Source organism: Nothobranchius furzeri, chromosome 15 (genome assembly GCF_043380555.1).
Source record: "Nothobranchius furzeri strain GRZ-AD chromosome 15, NfurGRZ-RIMD1, whole genome shotgun sequence".
NCBI lineage: Eukaryota > Metazoa > Chordata > Actinopteri > Cyprinodontiformes > Nothobranchiidae > Nothobranchius > Nothobranchius furzeri.
This window is the reverse complement of record NC_091755.1, coordinates 42,402,313-42,422,138: the sequence shown is the minus strand read 5'-3', so window position 1 is coordinate 42,422,138 and position 19,826 is coordinate 42,402,313. Positions and strand designations below refer to the sequence as shown.

General features: G+C 42.9%; 1 protein-coding gene across 2 annotated transcripts; it reads right to left on the bottom strand.

Moving 5' to 3' along the window:
- Positions 1 to 295: 295 nt before the first annotated feature.
- LOC107390538 (microtubule-associated protein RP/EB family member 1) lies at positions 296 to 19,617 on the bottom strand. Of its 2 annotated transcripts, none has more exons than XM_015967333.3 (7): positions 19,483 to 19,617; positions 5,750 to 5,880; positions 4,290 to 4,435; positions 2,631 to 2,832; positions 1,032 to 1,141; positions 802 to 954; positions 296 to 629 (listed from the first exon to the last, which is right to left on the bottom strand). In XM_015967333.3, exons 2-7 carry the CDS (start codon positions 5,868 to 5,870, stop codon positions 585 to 587), a joined length of 777 nt encoding a protein of 258 aa, XP_015822819.1. In that variant the 5' UTR covers positions 5,871 to 5,880; positions 19,483 to 19,617; the 3' UTR covers positions 296 to 584. The 2 variants fall into 2 exon arrangements, with proteins under 2 accessions (XP_015822819.1, XP_015822817.1); XM_015967331.3 differs by having other exon boundaries at positions 19,478 to 19,616.
- Between the last annotated feature and the right edge of the window lie 209 nt (positions 19,618 to 19,826).

Genomic DNA, 19,826 nt, shown 5'->3' with positions numbered 1-19,826 from the left:
TACTGAGGATGTAGCATGACCAAATATGGTTAATGGAAGGCGTTTCTATAGGTAAATGACTGAACGGGCACGAGCACCGGGGTACTCGCAGGTGGGATTTACCAACAGTCAAGTGCGGAGGAACGTGCGTACGAGAGGCCACCGCATGCTTCATGAATCAGGTTTTCGACCGTTCGAACGAACTTTCTAGATTTCATTCATAGAAGGAATATCGCAGCGTCTCTACGAAGGCTTGATAAATGAGGGCCCAGGACACTGCTGCGCTGGGCTTAGGGTGGAACAAACATCAGCCGAGTTGCTGGAGGAGGTGCTTTATTCTGGTACACTAGTTCACGCACGCACGCACATCACGCACACGTGCATGCGCGCGCACACGCACGCACACACAAGTTCATTACTAAAGACCAGAGGTGTACTGCATGTCTGGTCTTTGGAAGAACGGGGACACAGCAGTGCTGGGCCGGACTCAGGAGACTGGGTGGGGGTGAGGGGCAGTGATGAAGGCTTGAGGCTGGACTCGCTACAGAACACAAAACCGTCTCAGCTCCAAGAACGAGGTCACATGGGAGGATTGTAATCGTCCATTAAAACTCCTCCTGCTCTTCAGCGTCTGGTATCACAAAACCCTCCTGGAGACAAAACCGCAGGGAGAGAATCACTCTCACACACAGCCCCCTCTATGCAGAGGCCACATCTCCTCTCTGACCTCTTCAGACACACATGGCGTATTCACACTTTGGTCAGTTTGGCCTCAGATTAGTGCAGATTAAGTGTTTAGGGTTAAGAGCCCAAAAAACTTACATCTGTGGCGTAGAGGATGTCTATAATCCTCTGCAGCGTAGGGTCGCCCTCTCCTTCCTTCTCCTGGCAAATTAGCTCGATGTTCCTCAACTTACCAAAATAAAAGTCTCTTTCCTTCTCCATGTCCTGGATGGTGGATTTCAGAATCTCAATCTGTTGGAGAAGGCCCGTATCATTGTTGAAGAGTCGTGTTTTCCTATTATAAATAATTTCAGCAGTAATATTCTGACCTCATTCAGGAGCTCCACCCTCTCCTCATCAGCCCCTCCCATCCCCGGCTTCTTTGCACTAACAGGAGCCAACTTAGGAGCCACCTTGGCCACGGGCGGCCTCTGAGGAGCTGAGGAGACAAGAATCAAGGCATCAAAGACAGATGACCAGGAATGTCAGCCTGTCTGGTTTAACTGGTGCCCACAACGATGTGTGGTCTGTGTGCATCCGCAGTAAGCAGCAGCTTGTTTCCAGCCAGAAGAACAACAACAATCAGAGAACTAGAAAATTCTTGAAGACATTTTGGAAGGGCGTGGCCATGTGTTATAGAGGCCCAAAATCATGATTTATGGGCGACGTTGGGTTGAGCACCTGAACACATCCACACATGGGCCGGGAACAGTAGCAAGAGGTTGGTTGCAACATGTCATTTTCCTCCAATCAGAAACAAGCTAGACTGAGGAGACTCAGTGTGATTCCCCTCAATGCAGAGAAAAGGCGGGAAAATTCAAGAGCCTCATCAAGAGTTATTGGCAAATAACCGTGTTTGAGGTATGAAAAATATTTTTTAACGAGATTTGTTTTTGTTATATTGTTGTCACAATGTCTGTGATTCAGCTCAAACATGTATGGTTTAAATATGTGAAGCATGAACTGTTAGCTACATTGGTTAGCATCCATCAATGTTTCGTTGTTTAGCTAGCACATGAAGTTTTATCATGGATGACAGTCAAGGGGACAGTTGCAACTGAAACAGGTTGGTTGGATAAAAATGGAAGGTTAGATATTGGTCTATAATTCATTGGGTCATCTGGATCCAGAGAAGGCTTCTTAAGTAAAAGTTTGATTACAACAACCTTAACATCATGTGGTACGTATCCATTTACTAAGGATAGATTGATTATACAGGCCCTTCTCTAAAAATTAGCATATTGTGATGAAGTTCATTATTATCTGTAATGTACTGATAAACATTAGACTTTCATATATATTAGATTCATTACACACGACTGAAGTAGTTCAAGCCTTTTATTGTTTCTAATATTGATGATTTTGGCGTACAGCTCATGAAAACCCAACATTCATATCTGAAAAAAGTACTGCGCTGGTCTCCAGGTGAGGCAGCCGCACCTCCACCTGGCTCAGCCACTCACCTGCTGATATGACACGTTGGCGCTCGGAGACGCTCGTCTTCTTGAAAAAAATACCCTCCTCCCCGTTTCATCTAATGATCGTGGTCAACAGGAAATCCTCCACAATGCTGCAGAATCTGTCTGCTGTTCTCCAGAGGGGTAAGTCTACGGTGAGTGTGTGCTTGCGTGCACGCGCGAGTGCACGCACGCTCATTAACAACTCGTTTTTAGATTGAGGAACTCCGACAGCGCATGCGGGGGGGTTGAGGGGGGTGTGGTCTATCACTGCCTCAGCGCCGCTCTCTCGGTCCGCCGGGCGACGCCTCTTTCAGAAGCGTTTTTCTAACAGGAAGTGTGGATCAAATAAGTCGCCACCCATGCCTTGACTCCCACTTTAAAGAACCCTATGACTTGCTGTAGGTGTGTGTTAGCTGCCACTCACACGTGTTCTGTGGCTTAACTGGTTGGACTAACCACATTACTGACCTTGACTGAGGGCCTTCTTGGGGGGTTTGTTCAGAGCTGATGAGGCAGGAATGGGCATGGCCATGGCATCCTGCCCCTGTCTTGCTGCCACAGGGTCGTACTCCTTCCCATCATAGTTGGCATCAAAGAACTTTTTAAACCACTGGACAAACTCAAAATTGTCCTGGAATTTCCCTTTAACCAGTTTGTCAACTGGGATGATCTGTAGCAAGAGAGAGAGAGAGTTGTTATTGCAGCTTGTAGTCAATGTCAATTTTATTTATATAGCACATTTCCAACAATCAGAGACTGCACAAAGTGCTGTACACAGACAAGCAGTAATACAATGATAAAACACTGGGAGCCTTCCAGTAGACCCTAAAATTACTTAACTGTAAAATCAATTAAAAGCAAGGGTAAAAAGTAGGTTTTTAAAAGAGACTTAAAAGCAGAAAGACTGTCAGCAGACCTAATCTGTAGGGGAAGGCTGTTCCCCCCGCAGTGCCCCCTGCTGCCCTGCGTCTGTTAGTCATCTACATAATTATCACATGTTGATTCAACCTCAGTTATCTTACAATGGAATCTCACCTGCTGACAACACACACACACACACACACACACACACACACACACACACACACACACACACACACACACACACACACACACACACACACACACACCAGGAGTTTTTTAGCTGGTCTAGATTTTAAGCATGCTTACAACTAGTGCAATGTGCTGCAGACTGTTATTTGAGCTCATAAACAATCTCACATCACTTCGGTCATGGCCTCACTTCACGGGCTTCCAGTCAATTTTTTATTTCTTTTTAAAATCTCATCCTTAACCTTCAAAGCCTTACATGGTCAAGCTCCCTCATATTTAACTGATCTGCTGCAAATCTACATTCCCAAATGTTGCCTCAGATCGGGTCAGTTGTTCCCGGTGGTCCCAAAAACTAGAGGCCGACCGATATGTTTTTTTTTTAAGGCCAATGCCGTTACCAATTTTTAAAGAATTTTGTTGCCGATGGCCGATATAAGAAGCAGATAATTAAGGCCGTATACATATATATATTTTTTTATCAGCACATTGATTGTGAAAGACAACTGAACACTCAGTGTGCAATATAAATTAAAAAAGTCCATAAATCTCTTAATATTTGTTGAACTTCAAATATTAAACAAACTCTAAACATAAAAAAAAATGATGTGTTGGGGTCCTTTGGGTCCTTTCTACAGTCTAGTGGTGGTGGCTGTTGGCCACACAGGTGCCTGACTTATTTATCGGCCCAGTATATCAGCCGGTCAACATATCGGTCATCTTCTACCAAAAACCCACCTTAACTCCCGCGGAGATGGCTCTCTTAAGGCTGTTGCTCCGTGGCGGGGGAACACTCTTCCTGTCTCTCTTTGCTGTGTTAATTATTTTTGTGTGGTTTAAAAACTTTTTAAAACTTGTTTTTTTTTTACTTGCTTTTCCTAATTTTACCAAGTCTTATTCTCATGTTTGTTAGCATTTTATTCTGCTTAACTGTGAAGCAGCTTGTGATTTTTATCTGTGGACATTGCTATGCAAAACAGGTTACTGTGTGTGTGTGTGTGTGTGTGTGTGGGGGGGGGGGGGGGGGGGGTCAAATGATCAGCCAGCTTATTAATGATTAAAGTCATGAATACTTACTTTATCCACTCCCATTTTTTTGAAACCAACTTGCAGGATTTTGAAGTTGTGGATGTATTCGTGCTCCAGCTTGGCACTAAACTTGACTTTCTTCAGAGGCACCGAGTTGGGGAACAGCATGTCCATGAACTGGCAGTAGGCAGCCCCTACACAGCATCATAAATACGTATCACACACACAACACAAACCAACCAGTTTAGACAGCAGCACCATCTCAGTACCACTCAGACACTAACCGTGACAGATTTCCTGACAGGAAAATGGAAGTAGATGAGACAGTGTTTCAGTTGGTAGTCGTCTCACCACAACTACACCACATTAACTGTACCGAGCGTCTGATAAAGGCCAACAGCTACTGGTGACTAAACTTAGCTACCCTGTTAGTAGGATGAACAGGTTACTCTGCTGTCCATGTCCACTGTGGCCCTCACTCAGACAGCTCATAAGCAGGCAGGCTGACGAAGGCACCTGTGACACACCTGAGCCTAACATGTCCCAGGTGTACCAGCAGGTTATTAGCCTAGCGAACTAGACCAAATCCTTGCTTTGCAAAGTTTGGTCTACGAACGCTCCATTGGAACCTCCGCAGCCCCAAGCAGCATCCTGGCTGGCCAATCACAGCTCTCTATAAGGGTTTCAAACACATAAGAGAGCTGTGATTGGTTCATAATGGTGAGCCAATCACAGCGCGTTATCTGCTTTGTGGGCCAATCAGGGCCATTTATTTGTCTGGTGGGCGAGATGACACAACAGAGTGGAACAAGATGGCAACAGCTCGTTTGAAACGGCTTTTAAATCAATTACGGACTATTTGGATTTGGGCTTTATTAGAATCAGGAGCAGATAGATGTATTTAAGTCCTTTATTTAGAAAAAGGATGTATTTCGCCTTCTTCAACAGCGGACCGCCTCTTTTACCAGCATTTGTTGCAGTGAGTACGTCACGTTGTTCATTGTCCAGTAGCAAGTGGAGATTGTTTGAAAGACAATGGTAGAACCCTTATTTCAGTGACATTTTTATTCGTGTGTGTAAATCCAGATGCACAGGGTCAAACACAAGAAAGCACACCCCACTCATCTTTGTTAATGTTATCTTACCATGGGACGGTAGTGACATTTGGACAATTTTATAGCATTTGGTCAGCTGGTATAAAGGTCCCCAACTAAACCGCTTCAGCTAAAGGAGGACACCTTTAGTGTGAATATGTCACGTGACCACAGTTACGTTCCAACTGTCAAGCATAGAATTCTAGTAGAACTGTCCCTGAAGCAAGGACTCAAAAGACAAGGCTGAAGCATCACTTCAGTGTGACCTCCTGACTGATGAGGTCACACACACACACACACACACACACACACACACACACACACACACACACACACACACACACACACACACACACACACACACACACACACACACACACACACACACACACACACACACACACACACACATACCTGTACACAGCATTTCTATCTTCGTCAGGTTCATCTGAAGAGATTCATTGATCCACACCAGCATGTCATGACGGCTCAGGTTCTCGCTGGTCACCGAGGTCGCGTACACGTTCACAGCCATGGTCGCTCTTCTACAGACGGAGACAGTACCGGAGATGGATTACTGGAGATGCTCGGGTGGCCAAAGAGGCAAAACCAAGAGAAACCACCCAAACCAGCTGTGTTCCAATCAGAAAAAGCATTGGAGCATTTCAATGAAATGTTTCAGAATATTTAGTAAGCTTAAAAAACAAGTTCACTCTTTTTAAAATACATCTGCAGTGGCCTCTACTATAAATTAATGCCTTGTGAGTCAGTCTCTGAGGGGCAACAGCTCTGGCGCTCCAGTTTCAGGAAGAAGTGAGCCAAAGCAGAGGTTTGCGATATTTGGACATCTCTCCTTAGATTGGCCAACACCAACATGACTCTTGCACTGACTGTTTCTTTTTAAATGTTGATGTTTTATCTCCACAAATAACACAAGCCTTTTGTTTAATAGACACTTGATTAATGTGTTGAACACACCTGCTCCGCCCGACCAAAAGGCCGATGAAGTGGTACTTTCCCTAGGTGCTGAGTCAGCATTCGATATGGTGGAGTGGGACTACCTCTTTGATGAGATTTAAAGGTATTAGCCAGACTGCATGAAGTATGTAGAAATTCATTGTAACTACACTTTACCATCTATTAAAAACAAACTTACTTAAAGGTGACTTACAGGGCAGCTGCTGGCTGCCAATATGTCATGATTAAATGTATTTGATTCAACTCCAGCTCTCAGTGATTGTTTTCAGCGGGAGTCTCATCACTGCATGCTTTAGTTCCTGAGGGACATAGCCAGAGGCTAAACTATTGTTTGGCTATTGCAGGTAAAGTATATTCAAACATCACAGCAGAATGATCAGAATGATTGTTTCAACAGTCAAGATAGCAATTTCAAAAGAAAGGACCAAATACACAATGCCAAAAAAGTCCAATCCAATCCAATTTTATTTATAAAGCGCATTCACAAGGCATTACAACCAAACAAGGCGCTGTACACTAAAAATGTTGGTTAATTAAACCGGCGTTATACAAACATGTCGAACACAGATAAAAGATAAAAAGGAAATACAACAAAATTCCCAAAACTAACAGCTAAAAATCAATAAAACACAGGGAGAATAAAAAATTAGAAAAACATTTAAAAAAAGAACCTCAATAATACGGAAGTTGATATTGTGAAGTCCATTTTTAAACAGTGCAGATGTCAGTGAGGTTCATAACTATGTGGTATACGATAGGTTGAAGTAGTGAGTTTTCAGGCGTGATTTAAACATGCTAGCTGTTGGTGCTAGCCTCACTAGCAGTGGTAATGCGTTCCACAGCTTGGGTGCACAGACAGAGAAAGCCCTCTCTCCACGGCTTTTTAAACGTGCATTGGGAACAGCTAGGAGGAGCTTATCTTCAGACCTGAGAGCACGCGGCGGGTTGTAGTAATGGACAAGTTCACACAGATATGGAGGAGCTTGATGGTTCAAGGATTTGTAAGCGAGAAGCATAATTTTGAAGTTTATCCTGAACTGCACGGGCAACCAGTGGAGAGATTTCAGAATTGGAGAAATGTGTTGTCTTCTGTCAGCTCCAGTCAGCAACCCAGCTGCTGAATTCTGGACCAGCTGAAGACTAGAGAGAGCTGCTTTACTGATGCCATATAAGCAGGAGTTGGAGTAATCCAGCCTTGAAGTGATGAAAGTGTGGACCACAGATTTCAGAAGACGGACATCAGTCAAGACTGATTTCTAAAAAAGTAATACAGGGCAAAAGATTTATTCATCACAGACCTGGCGTTGAGAAGACCAAACCTCAAAAGCTTTGAGTCGCAATATTAGCATTAGCAGTATTAAGACCCAAGAGAACACTCCAATCATGCGTAATAGCAGTATTTGATGCCGGAAAGACACAAAACAAACACAGAGTAAACGACAAACATGGCAAGAGCTGCAGACAACAGGCTAGCAACATCGGCGCCATCTTGTTCCTAAACCAGAACACATGCTCTGTTTATGACCTCGCCATCTGGGAAACCATCATAACAAAGTTGCTCTCCTGTTCCTTTATCTGCGCTGCAATTCACAAGACGTCCCCTAGAGAAGACGGGACTTTTTAACCATAATGAAATAATCATTCTGTTATATACAATGATTTTTTTTTTCACTTTCCAGATTTATTACAATCATAGACCAATTAATGTTTTATCTAGAATGGATTTAATAAGACTCGATTGCTGGACAGTAATATTCAATCAAAATAATTGTTTATTGTTGAAATGCATTCTCTTGGATCTTTGTTGCACCAAATAAATCTACTTGATGAGTTAATGATGATTTTATTATCAGTCATGTCACTTTTTTAATATCAGTATATTAGCAATTAGGGATGCACCGATCAGGTTTTTTGCTGCCGATCACCGATACCGATATCATAGAATGCTGATCACCGATACCAATCACCGATACCGATCACGTTCATTGGCCAGAAATTTTCTACAACATTATAATGAGTGCTACTAACTACATAATCTGGGAATAAAGGAAATGTAACCTAATCTAAAATGGTCTGTATGACCCCCAAATTCCACTACCTCCGCTCCGGTCCGCCCCCGCCTTCCGCAGCCACTCGCTTCCGAACTCAATTTTTACTGGTACCCGCTCTACAACGGCTCCGCTCCGGTGCGGAGACCTGAGGGGGGCAAACAAGCATGCGCGGGATTTTCGAGATCTTGCGATACAGTCCGAGCAATAAACGCGGAAGTTAGATCCAAACACCCGTTGTGTGGGAGAAGCATCGGCATGAGCTGTTTAATCTGCCCATCATTTGTGTTGAGAGATCAGCAGTGCTTGGATCAACAAAGGGTGACTACTTTGATAGTAGAAACTGTATTTATGGCTTATTTTTGTGCATTTAAACTTCAGCCGCCATTGATAGTTGTTAAAAGTTGTTAAACCTGTGCATATGAAACAAAAAACGCCTTTTGTTTATCGATTTATTGTGAAAAACGGAAATTGTGCTCGCTCCTTTTCCTGTTGGGCCGTTGTGATTTCTGTCCATTTACTGCGGAGGTGCTCCGGCGTCCGGCGAAAATAGGATCGATTCTATTTTTGCCAGATGCCGGAACAGAGGGCGGCGCACGGCGCCGCACTGCCGGAGCACGGCCGCAGTAGTGGAATTGCTCTGATTGACTACAACGGGACCGATTTTGCTCCGGCGTTCGTGTCGGAGCGGAGCGGAGGTAGTGGAATTTGGGGGTTAGGGTTGTCACGGTGTGAAAATTTAACCTCACGGTTATTGTGACCAAAATTACCACGGTTTTTGGTATTATCGCGTTTTTTTTTTTAAACATGCTACATTTTCACACAACTAAATAAACCCTGTATATCAGGAAAATATTGTCCTCAGTTTGTGTCTAAATTTTTCCTAAAATGTGTTATTTTGTAATTAAGTAGTTTATTTGTTTACATTTTCCCCTTCAGTCTTTAAAATACCAATATTTGCCCATAACTTCTTATTTTATGTCTGTTTGATGTCATCATTTTAAAAATATTAGATCAGATGATACTCAGTACTCAAGTAGCCTTCTAATCAGATACTTTTTTACCCTTACTTGAGTAATCCGTATATCAGGAAAATATCGTCCTCGGTTTGTGTCCTTCCAGTGAGCTTTGCAGATGTGGGAAAATGTCATCAGGCAGTAATCGTTGTTAAATTCATAATTATTCTCGGAGAGAGACAACTCTTATCTGCCCCTGGGAGCCCCGTAATGCATAGCGTCATTTCAACATGGCGGTGTCCGCGACACGGTTTATATGCAGGTAGCGGCGCTGCGGCTGCTTTATATAGCGACTCGTTGCGTTCTCCCTCAACCCAAATCCTCGGATCACGCATTTTAGCTAAAGCGCTAACGTTAACTTGCCTTGCGTTGACTGTAGAGTTGTGGGTGATGGTCACGCAGATGTGTCATGAGATTTGAAGCGTTGCTGCCTTTCACAGACACTTTTTCTGCTCGTGCTGCAAACAGGATAGCCGTCTTCTATCAACTGTCCCTCGGCATTCTTCAAATATCCAAAAGATGCCCGTACTTCCCACTTTGTCTTCTTTGAGGGATAATAAATGTCCTCCTGAGCGCTGCCGTCTCCTCCTTTGACCATTATTTCAGCTTTAGCTTCAAGAAAGTTTTGTTGTAAACAACAAAGTGCGCATGTGCCGCCGGCAACTTCAGCCGATGATACGGTGGCTGGTAAGGGTCACCGCGCCTACACCGCAGCCACGGTAAACCCACCAAGATAATATAGTTTTTTTTAAAAACAAGACGGTTATTATTATTGTCAACTTTTTTTCTTTTTTTTTTTTTTGCCGGGGTTTAGCGCTACACTGGTTACCGTGACAACCCTACCTGATCGGTTTGCTCTGATCTATTTTGAAAATTCCGATCAAAACCGATAGGGGCGCTATCGGCCGATTACGATCAAATGCCGATCCATCGGTGCATCCCTATTAGCAATGACAGTAAAATCATATTTAGATTCCACAATAAGTTAAATATTCTTTATGAGTCTCGTAGCAACAGATGTGCTGTCACAGTACTTTGGTAATGCCTCCTACATTTTTCCTGGTTTCTGATTGGTCCATCACGGACCTTAAAAGATACACAAGCTCTCTTCTGCAGTTCCAGCCTCAATGCTAAATGAACACCACTTGTGAGATCAAACCAGATCTCACAATAGAACACTTTTAGCGGCATAGAACCACCTTTTCTCAGAACCAAACAACCATTACGATTCTGGGGCGATGGTGGGTCAGATTAGCAGCGAACATGTTTTTACCGGGTAAGATTAACGTTGATTTATTTCACGAGGAAGACAGGGACAGGGATATATGTGATGTTTATACTAGTTATTGATAATCCTGATGGATGGGTATTTCACCACGGAGGCTGCACTCCGTCCACTGTAGTGTAAAGTAAGACAATTATTAACAATATTAAAGCTCCGATGTATGATTACGTGTGTTAAAATTACGTTATTTATTTATATGAGCGTCGGCATTCAGAGATCTTCTCATTCCGGTGTGAGAGCAGCAGCTGGACCCGGTAGCACCACCAGCAACAGAAGCTGGTAGGGATCCGGACTTTTTAACAATCAGCTTTGGTGAAAAGTGAAACGCTGTTTATACTAAAGTTATAAACCCAGAGGGGTGAATTTAGGCAAAGTCAGCAACATGTTTACATCGGTGAACAGCTGCAGAGAGAACGTAAGCTAACGTTGGTAAGCTAGTTAACATACCGCTCTCTATGAGCCCCGGCTAGATGCACTACTTCTTCTGATAACTAAACTGGGCATGAACTAGTTGAAGGAATGCTGGAGGAGTTTTTGTTTTGACTGCAAAAACAATTCAGGCTCTACTTTTACCCTTTGTTTAGTACTGGTGTTGCTCACTGTTTACATGCTTTTGCCATCCAGCATGGTGGACCCACGTGATTAGGTGATGTCGATGCAAAGGGTCAATAGAGAAACCTTACATATACAAGCATGTGTACATACACAGGTGCTCACATGGTGCTCTTATAAGTATGGACTTGGACATGTTCAACACATCTCTTAAGGCTGTGGTTGGCACTAAATGCACTGTGATTTATCATCGTGTGATTGTTCAGTAAAACAATGTTGATTTTAGATTTCCTCATCAGGTCGACGCAGTGATAGTTTGCTCCTGTTGTATTGTTGTGTGTTGTTTTTCTCCTTCTGCAGGTCTAGAAGCAGACTCTTGTTCATCATTTATTGTTTATTTTTGTGCCAAAAATAATTTTTTAAAGCCGATAAATAAAAAATTAAAATCAGGCACCTGTTTGGCCAACCGCCGCCACTACTAGACTGAAGACAGGACCCAAAGGACCCCAACACACCGTGAGCCAGCCCACTCAACAGCGCTGTGCTCCAGCTCACCTATAAACAGTAAGATTTCTTTCCTCATTTTTACAAGAAAGAACATGCTATGTTGATTAGCTTTTAAAATGTATTTATCGAGTGGTCATCAAACTCCTCACGTAACCAGTTTAGCATTCTAGTACTAGGCTTGAAACATGTTAGCTTCAGATGCAGATTTGTTCAGATCTCCGTTCAGGAACAGAGGTAAGCTCCAGTGTGATAAAATTTACTGGGGTCTGTTAGTAAAATCAAGTCATAAAGGCATAAACGGAAGATTGAAAATTGTAAAACATTAGTTGGGCATCGAACATCGATTGGAATCGGGAAAAACTTCCGTTTATCTAGAATGGATTTAATGGATTTAATCCAATTTTATTTATAAAGCACTTTAAAAGACCCAGCACAGGAACAAAGTGCTGTACAGAAAATACATTAAAACAATTGACCAAACAGAAAACAGCAAAGATAAATAAATAAATAAAACACATGATACATAAAATTAAAAATAGCCCTATATTAACAAATAAAAACTTGATAAAACCGCATTGAATCACCTAAAACAGCTAAAATAAAATAAAAAAATAGAAACCATCATCTCACAAGGTATCAAAAGCCAGGGTAAAGAGGTGGGTTTTCAGGAGTGCCTTAAAAACAGATAAGGAACTGGCCTGTCTTATCTCTAATGGAAGTTCGTTCCACAGTTTTGGAGCTGCAACAGCAAAAGCGCGATCTCCTCTAAGTTTACGCTCGGTCCTGGGTACAATCTGGAGCAGCTGATCAGCAGACCTGAGAGAGCGGGAGGGAGTGTAAGGCTGTATCAGGTCAGAGAGATAAGAGGGGGCGAGGCCATGAAGACCTTTAAAAGCAAACAAAAGGATTTTAAAATGAATCCTAAAAGAAATGGGCAGCCTAAAGCTATAGGTGTTAACCTTGCTGGTGGGTTTGATTTTGTCACTATTTAGCTCAGTTTATTGAGAACTATCAGCTAAACACGACAGTGGTCCATGGGGAGGTGCCAGCTTCTTGCCCTCTAGCTAGTTCAGCAGTACCGTAATCTACTTATAGGCCCTTTCATATGAAGGTAGATGTTTCAAAAGTCACTTTGTAATTTTAATCGGCACACATCTGCGTGAATTCCAGAATTTGCAAGCAACAAATTTTAAACTGACGCTTACTTCAACTCCCACTCAAGCCTCTCCCTCCCATAGACTTGCACAAGAATCTACATTCTAAGACCACCCAGTACCAACCCCAACTCCGACACCAGACATTACTTTGAGGACTTTGCCATCGGACAGAGAGGAGACTTTTTACATACACTCATTTGTCCGTGGACAACATCACCCAGACGTGTACGCTGCATGCGTCTTTATGAATATTGTGCCACTCCAGACATATAACAGCTGGGTAAAGATATGCAACTGGGCAGGCACAAATGGGAAAATGGCCCTTCCTGAGAATGTGAAAGAGCGGGTACATTCCCCAGCGCTTCCCTAACCTGAGTGTGGACCAGTGGCACATGGTACGCTCTCGTAGGGCTGCTCGATTATGGCAAAATAATAATCACGATTATGGTGACTGAAATTGAGATCACGATTATTTAGGACGATTTTTCAATTTATGTTGATTTTATTTGTTTTTATTCTGTCATAAAACTGCTCAGGGCACAATCAGGACAAAAATAAATAAGAAACAAGATGATCACTAAAATAACTCCTGATTCCCAGTATAAAAAGACCAGTATACTTACAGCTCATAGTCTATGACCCAAGGGCTACAGACCTTGGTTTAACTCATTTAAGTCTAACCAGTACAGACCCAAATACCAATATCTTGCAAATACTGACAGCAAGAATTATACAGTGGCATTTATAACAAATACATGCAAATAAATTGATGTTCACAAAATGTTGCATAACATTTATTGAGTCGTGTCAAGGTGCTGTAGGAGCGTGCACTAGCACCGTGTCCTCAGAGAGATTAGTTATTATTTATCAGCGTGAGGAACTTATTTCTAACTTATTTATAAACTATTTATTTACAAGTCCATCAGTTAATGTAATAATTGTCCCAACCACAGCTGCACCCCCCACCCCCCAACCCGGTCTCACAGCAATCGGGGCAAGCTGCACGTGTGTTTAGCGCGCAGCACGCGCACATTTAGCTGTTTTTAGTGGCTCAGGAGCAGAGTTGCCAACTTAGCGACTTTGACGCTATTTCTAGCAGCTTTTCAGCTCCTACTTGGGAGCATTGAGGGGAACCACTTGGTCCAGCTACTTGCCCCCCGCCCCCGAAGAAAAATGTGGACATTTTCTATCATATTTGGGTTTAGTGCATTCACTTATTAATTATAGAATTACATACAATCTGAGCATAGAAAGTATTTCTAGGATTTAAAGCTTGTTGGCAGCAGCTGTTACACATTACAGGGAAGCTTCAAAAGCTATAAATACTGGTTTACAACTTTTGTTAGCATCTGGGGTTGCTATATAGCTACCCCTCATGTTAACAAGCTGAAGAACGCCACTTAGCAGCCCTCGTAGGTGCCGTTCTTTAAACATATTAGTAAACTATCAGCCGACTGCCTATCTGGCTAGATAAATGTGTGTTAAAGAGCGGGTCAAGTGTGCCTCAAGAGTCCTTCTCCACCCACGTATAAATTTTAAAAACTGCAACATTAGTAGGCGTTGCCTGGCGGACCGGCAGTGACGAAGACGATGCTAGCTCCCTTCACTCTGAGCAGTTATTAGAAGTGGAGGACGTTTCTCCACCTCCTTACCCAGACACTCGAGAAGAAAGGGACCAAGTCTATTTGGAGGAGACAAGCGGACCTGAGCCTTATTGTTTTGAGCTTGTGAGTTGCCTGAAACTACCGGAACCGACCCAACAGAACCAGCTCCGAATGGTAAGTAGCCGTTAGCCATAGCATTAGATTAGCTGCAGGGTTTGGCTCCACTGCCCTAGAGAGCTAGCATTCAGTATGTTTAAGAGATTTGTCTGCTTCAACACACCTGGTTTTAATCAGCAACAAATAGCTGAGCTGCTTAACAGCTAATCTAACCTGTTAAAGCAGGAAAACCACTGAATTTATGTTTTAAATTATGTTCAAAGATTTTGAATTATATACTACAACGGCTTGCTGTACCCTTGTGTAATGTGACTCGTATCTGCAGCGGATCTGATCCGTAGCGCTGCAGGACGCAGAATAAACAGGATGGTAGGGACTTTTCATCTGCTTGTAGAGTTTAGTCTTTCTTAGTTTTACGATCATCATACATTTTTCTGTGCGCCACTTGATCGTGAGACTGCTACCCGTTAGCTTTATCATTAGCAGCCACACTTTCGATCCCAAACTTTGGACCAGTTCTGCCTTTGCTGGTTCCTTTATTTTCCTCCACTGCATTCAGATGACCACACTGTGCGCCAGTAAAAAGCATTTTTCTTACACGTAACTTACTTTTGTTCAATACAGTTCTGGGGAAAATAGTAGTTTAAAGATGTTGCACCAGTTCTATGTTTAAAAATAGACGGACACTAGGGCTGTCGCGGTAACCGCAAGAAGAAAATATCGCGATATTAAGAAACCCACCGCGCTGCATGACGTGCCACCGCCATTACCGCACTTGATTAAATCTCGCGACAGCGCATGCTGAGAGGTAAAGTCCGTGCTGATCGAGGAGATAGAACACATGGAAGATGGAGGGAGCGGTGGAAGATGGAGGGAGCGGTGTCAGTGCGTCAGCTGCAGCCCTGCCAGAGACCTTGGAGCAGGCAGAGCTGCCACCAGCGGCAAAGAAAAAAACGCTTGGAGACCTGCTGAAGTCACGGACAAGGACGTCTTCTGCAACCATCCCGAAGAGAGTTAGAGTCGAGCTGGAGCTCACTCGCTACCTGCAGGAGGAACCCATTGACCCTAATGAAAACCCTCTGACATGGCGGCGCAACAACCATGAGAGATTTCCATTACTCTCCAAAGTCGCACGTAAGTACATGTGTATTTGCGCAACAAGCGCACCATCCGAGAGGGTTTTTAGTGTCGCTGGAAATGTTGTCACCCCTCTCAGATCCTCTCTCAAACCGCATAAGGTTAACATGCTGGTTTTCCTTGCGCGTAACAAGGACATGACCGAGTTATAAATCACAGTTATTCTTGTGTGTGAAAGTGAAATGACAGTGCCTGGGACATCTCATTTTGTATAAACCACAAAACAAAACGGGCACTTTTTTTATTTCTGTTAGATGTTGCAGCCAAATTTGCATTTCAAAGTTAAACCTCCTGAATGTTGTTTTTAAGTTCAGTCAGAGAATGATGTTACTGCCCTTCGATCTGCATTCAATAAAGTGTTAAAAATGGCCATGTCTTTTTTCTAACATTTTTTAAATGTGTAAGCACAATGTTTCAAAGGAAATATTGCCATGAGTTTAGTAAATAACAAATTTTCTAAGTACATAAATAAAAACGGGGTGCAATAATATCGCATACCGCAATATTGAGCTGCCCTGACTCACCGCAGGGGGAATTCCTCAACCGCGACAGCCCTAACGGACACGCACAGACAGTTTTTTTCGTCGCACTGTACAGCCCTGCTCTGATATGGAAGAGCCTGGGGGGAAATCAGGATGTCAATAGCACCAACCATATATGTATACCAACTGGAAAAGCAATTTTTGATCTTTTTCTGCAGCGGTTTTAGTGCTTTTCCGTGCACAGCTGCTGATACAGCGCCCGTGTAGTGGCGCAACACTGCAACTGCAGTTAAAATAACATCCATATAGCTGGGGGCAGAGTGAAAGCAGGCTGGGGCGGCACAAAAATAGCTGGAGGGGGCTGGCACGCAAATTTGAATGCAGGAAAAACCCTGCACAGAAGCGATTAGTTCTAATGGGAACTGAAGGTGATGTCTTTGCATTAAGCTTTGGTTAGGAGATTCATAAACACATTCAACGTCATTTGCCGGTCTACATACCCTGAGCGGAAGTCCCCCTTAGATCAGGAGGTGTAAAGGTCCAGCTTGACCTCATGGAGACGGAGGGTGTAGAAGAAGCCACGGCAACCGACCACCTGTCTTGAGATACTTCCGGATCACGAAAATTTGTTGGCGTCTGGTGAGACCCAAGCCTGGGACTTGATGGTTCAGCTTTTATTCTGAAAGGAACTGTTGCAGCAGTTGGAACAGCAACGAATTTTCCAGCTTGTCGTTGGTTCTTTTGGTTGAAGAGGAGAGTTACGGATTGGCCACTCCGACAACTTCTCTAGAACACTTTGAACTGGCGTTAGAGATGACGTGGCATAGTTTAATACTTCGGATGTTATGGTTTAAGGTCGAATGAAAAGTTGAAGAGTTACCAAACACCATAAAAACCACGCCTCCGTCAGATCTGTTAGATTCTGATTGGATCAGTGAAAGTACTGTGTCGTGTCTTTTAACGCTACGTGAAATCAGTCCTGTTGGAACATTTAAAGTCACAGTACCTTTATATTCTATAGGATTATAATAAAGTAATTAATATTTTCATTTCACAGGTCGGTCACATCTTATTTATTGACTAACACTTTGATGGATTAGCTTTATTAAAATAGTTCTTTGATTAATTAAAAGAAAAGAGTCCATTCTTCATTCTTCTGTTGAGCTGAAAATAAGCAGGTTAGAAGCAAATGCATGAGACCTTGAGACCATATCTCATGCAGACTAGTTCTGTGCAGAGGAGGGGGAAAACAGTCATTTCATTCTGTTAGAATACTCAGTACTCAAGTAGCCTTCTAATACTTTTTCAACCCTTACTTGAGTAATAAACCCTATATCAGGAAAATATTGTCCTCGGTTTGTGTCCTTCCAGTGAGCTTTGCAGATGTGGGAAAATGTCATCAGGCAGTAATCATTGTTAAATTCATAATTATTCTCGGAGAGAGACCAACTCTTATCTGCCCCTGGGAGCCCCGTAACGCATAGCGTCATTTCAATATAGGGGTGTCCGCGACACGGTTTATATGCAGGTAGTGGCGCTGCGGCTGCTTTATATAGCGACTCGTTGCGTTCTCCCTCAACCCAAATCCTCGGATCATGCATTTTAGCTAAAACGCTAACGTTAGCTTGCCTTGCGTTGACTGTAGAGTTGTGGGTGATGGTCACGCAGATGTGTCATGAGATTTGAAGCGTTGCTGCCTTTCACAGACACTTTTTCTGCACGTGCTGCAAACAGGATAGCCGTCTTCTATCAACTGTCCCTCGGCATTCTTCAAATATCCAAAACATGCCCATAATTCCGACTTTGTCTTCTTTGAAGGATAATAAATGTCCTGAGCCCTGCTGTCTCCTCCTTTGGCCATTATTTCAGTTTTAGCTTCAAGAAAGTTTTGGTTGTAAACAACAAAGTGCGCATGTGCCGCCGGCAACTTCAGCAGATGATACGGTGGCTGGTAAGGGTCACCGCGCCTACACCGCAGCCACGGTAATCCAGCGAGATAAAATCTCCACCGGGAGATTTTTTTTAAAAACAAGACGGTTATTATTATTGTCAACTTTTTTACCGGGGTTTACCGCTACACCGGTTACCGTAACAACCCTAGATTGCTCAAGCTAATTAATAAGCCTCCTTCAATTAAATTGTATACATACTTAGAAAAACTTGAGTTAATTTAGCCCCTACAATATTTACTTTTAAATTGGTTAATTTGTTTAATTATTTGTGCTTTTCTTTTATGATTTCCCTTTTATCTTATTTTGTAACTTAAGAAGTATAGGAATATCTTTTATCTTTTTTGTTAATGGCAAAATAGTGGTGTAAGTGTTATGTTTGACTGTGCATTTCAATTGTCTAATTGAGATTGTCGTTCAGGTTCTTAATAAAGCTTATAAAAAATAAATTTAAAAAAGTGTCTTGCCCAAGGACACGACGACAGCGACAAACTGAGCGGGGCTAGAAACTGCAACCTTTCAGTTACGGGGCAAGCACATAACTCCTGTTCCACCGTCGTCCACAAACAGCTAGCTAGCTTCACGGCTTATCTGACACCTGATACCCCAAAAAGACACGCCCCTGAGTTGTCATGACTGATAACTAGACCTATTAAAACCTAATATTGTTTTTTGTACCAGGCTGTAAACATGTTTATTTCTGTTGTGAAGTTGGTATTTTTTTTAATGGAACTCAATAAGAATTTGCTGTTTTGGACCCACCCCCAGTGGATGAGGGGAGAACTGCTGTTTTTTGTCACTTCCTGGGGTTTCAGGAAGTAGTCAGACGTTCCCATTGGGTGAAACTCACTGATCCCGGTGAGTGAGCACAACTGTTAGCCGAAATAGCTAACTGTAGACTTAGCTGTGCCGATTTATTACATTTGCTTTAAAATAAAATCTTATTAAAACAAAAGCCGAGTCTACAGTCATGTTAGCCTAGTTTGGTTCAACTAAATCAGGCTGGTGGTGTTCGGGTGTTCGCTCACAGTCAACGAGCGCCAACACCCGCCCAGACCAGCACCAGCATCGCCTCGTTCGCTTCCGTTATCTAGGAGCCGCAACAAGGAAACAAACTAAAAGCTCACAACGCAGCCATATTCCACCAACCGATCTTAAGATACTTTACTTGTCCTCAGACTCTCCCCAAGTTCTGGTTAACTCGGGATGAAACAGTCACATTTCTGATCCGCTCGTTAGCCACTAGCTAACACATTAGCAGTCTGCCTCCTCGACCAGCAGTAACGTCACACGAGCGCCATCAAACTCACCTTACTTTGATGGTGGGCACAGCGATTGTTTCCGAATGTCTGTGATCTTGTTCCTAAATCTATAAAGCTGTTCTGTTTGATCGCTGTTACTTCTGCTTCTCCCACTCCTTCTCTACCGGCAGACGAAAATGATTGTGGTGACGTCAGTATGAAGCGACGAGCTATGTCTCTTCCTTTTCCGGTCGGCCTATTTTATTTTTTTGATTATTTTTTTATTTTATTTATTAAAGAGAGGAGAAAATGTGGATCTGCTTAACTAGAAGTGATAAACCTAAAGGACTTTAATAGTCTAATAGTTTTTGTTAACTTCTTATTGCACATTTTTAATTTTCTATGGAGGCCAAGTAGA

What these genes read in the sequence shown, in the direction of transcription:
- LOC107390538 (XM_015967333.3), bottom strand. Translation starts at nt 5,870, where the DNA reads ATGGCTGTGAACGTGTACGCGACCTCGGTGACCAGCGAGAACCTGAGC. An exon ending in GGGTGGAGCTCCTGAATGAG is followed by an intron (nt 955 to 1,031) that starts GTCAGAATATTA and finishes CTTCTCCAACAG; the next exon opens with ATTGAGATTCTGAAATCCAC. An exon ending in ACATCCTCTACGCCACAGAT is followed by an intron (nt 630 to 801) that starts GTAAGTTTTTTG and finishes TTTTGTCTCCAG; the next exon opens with GAGGGTTTTGTGATACCAGA.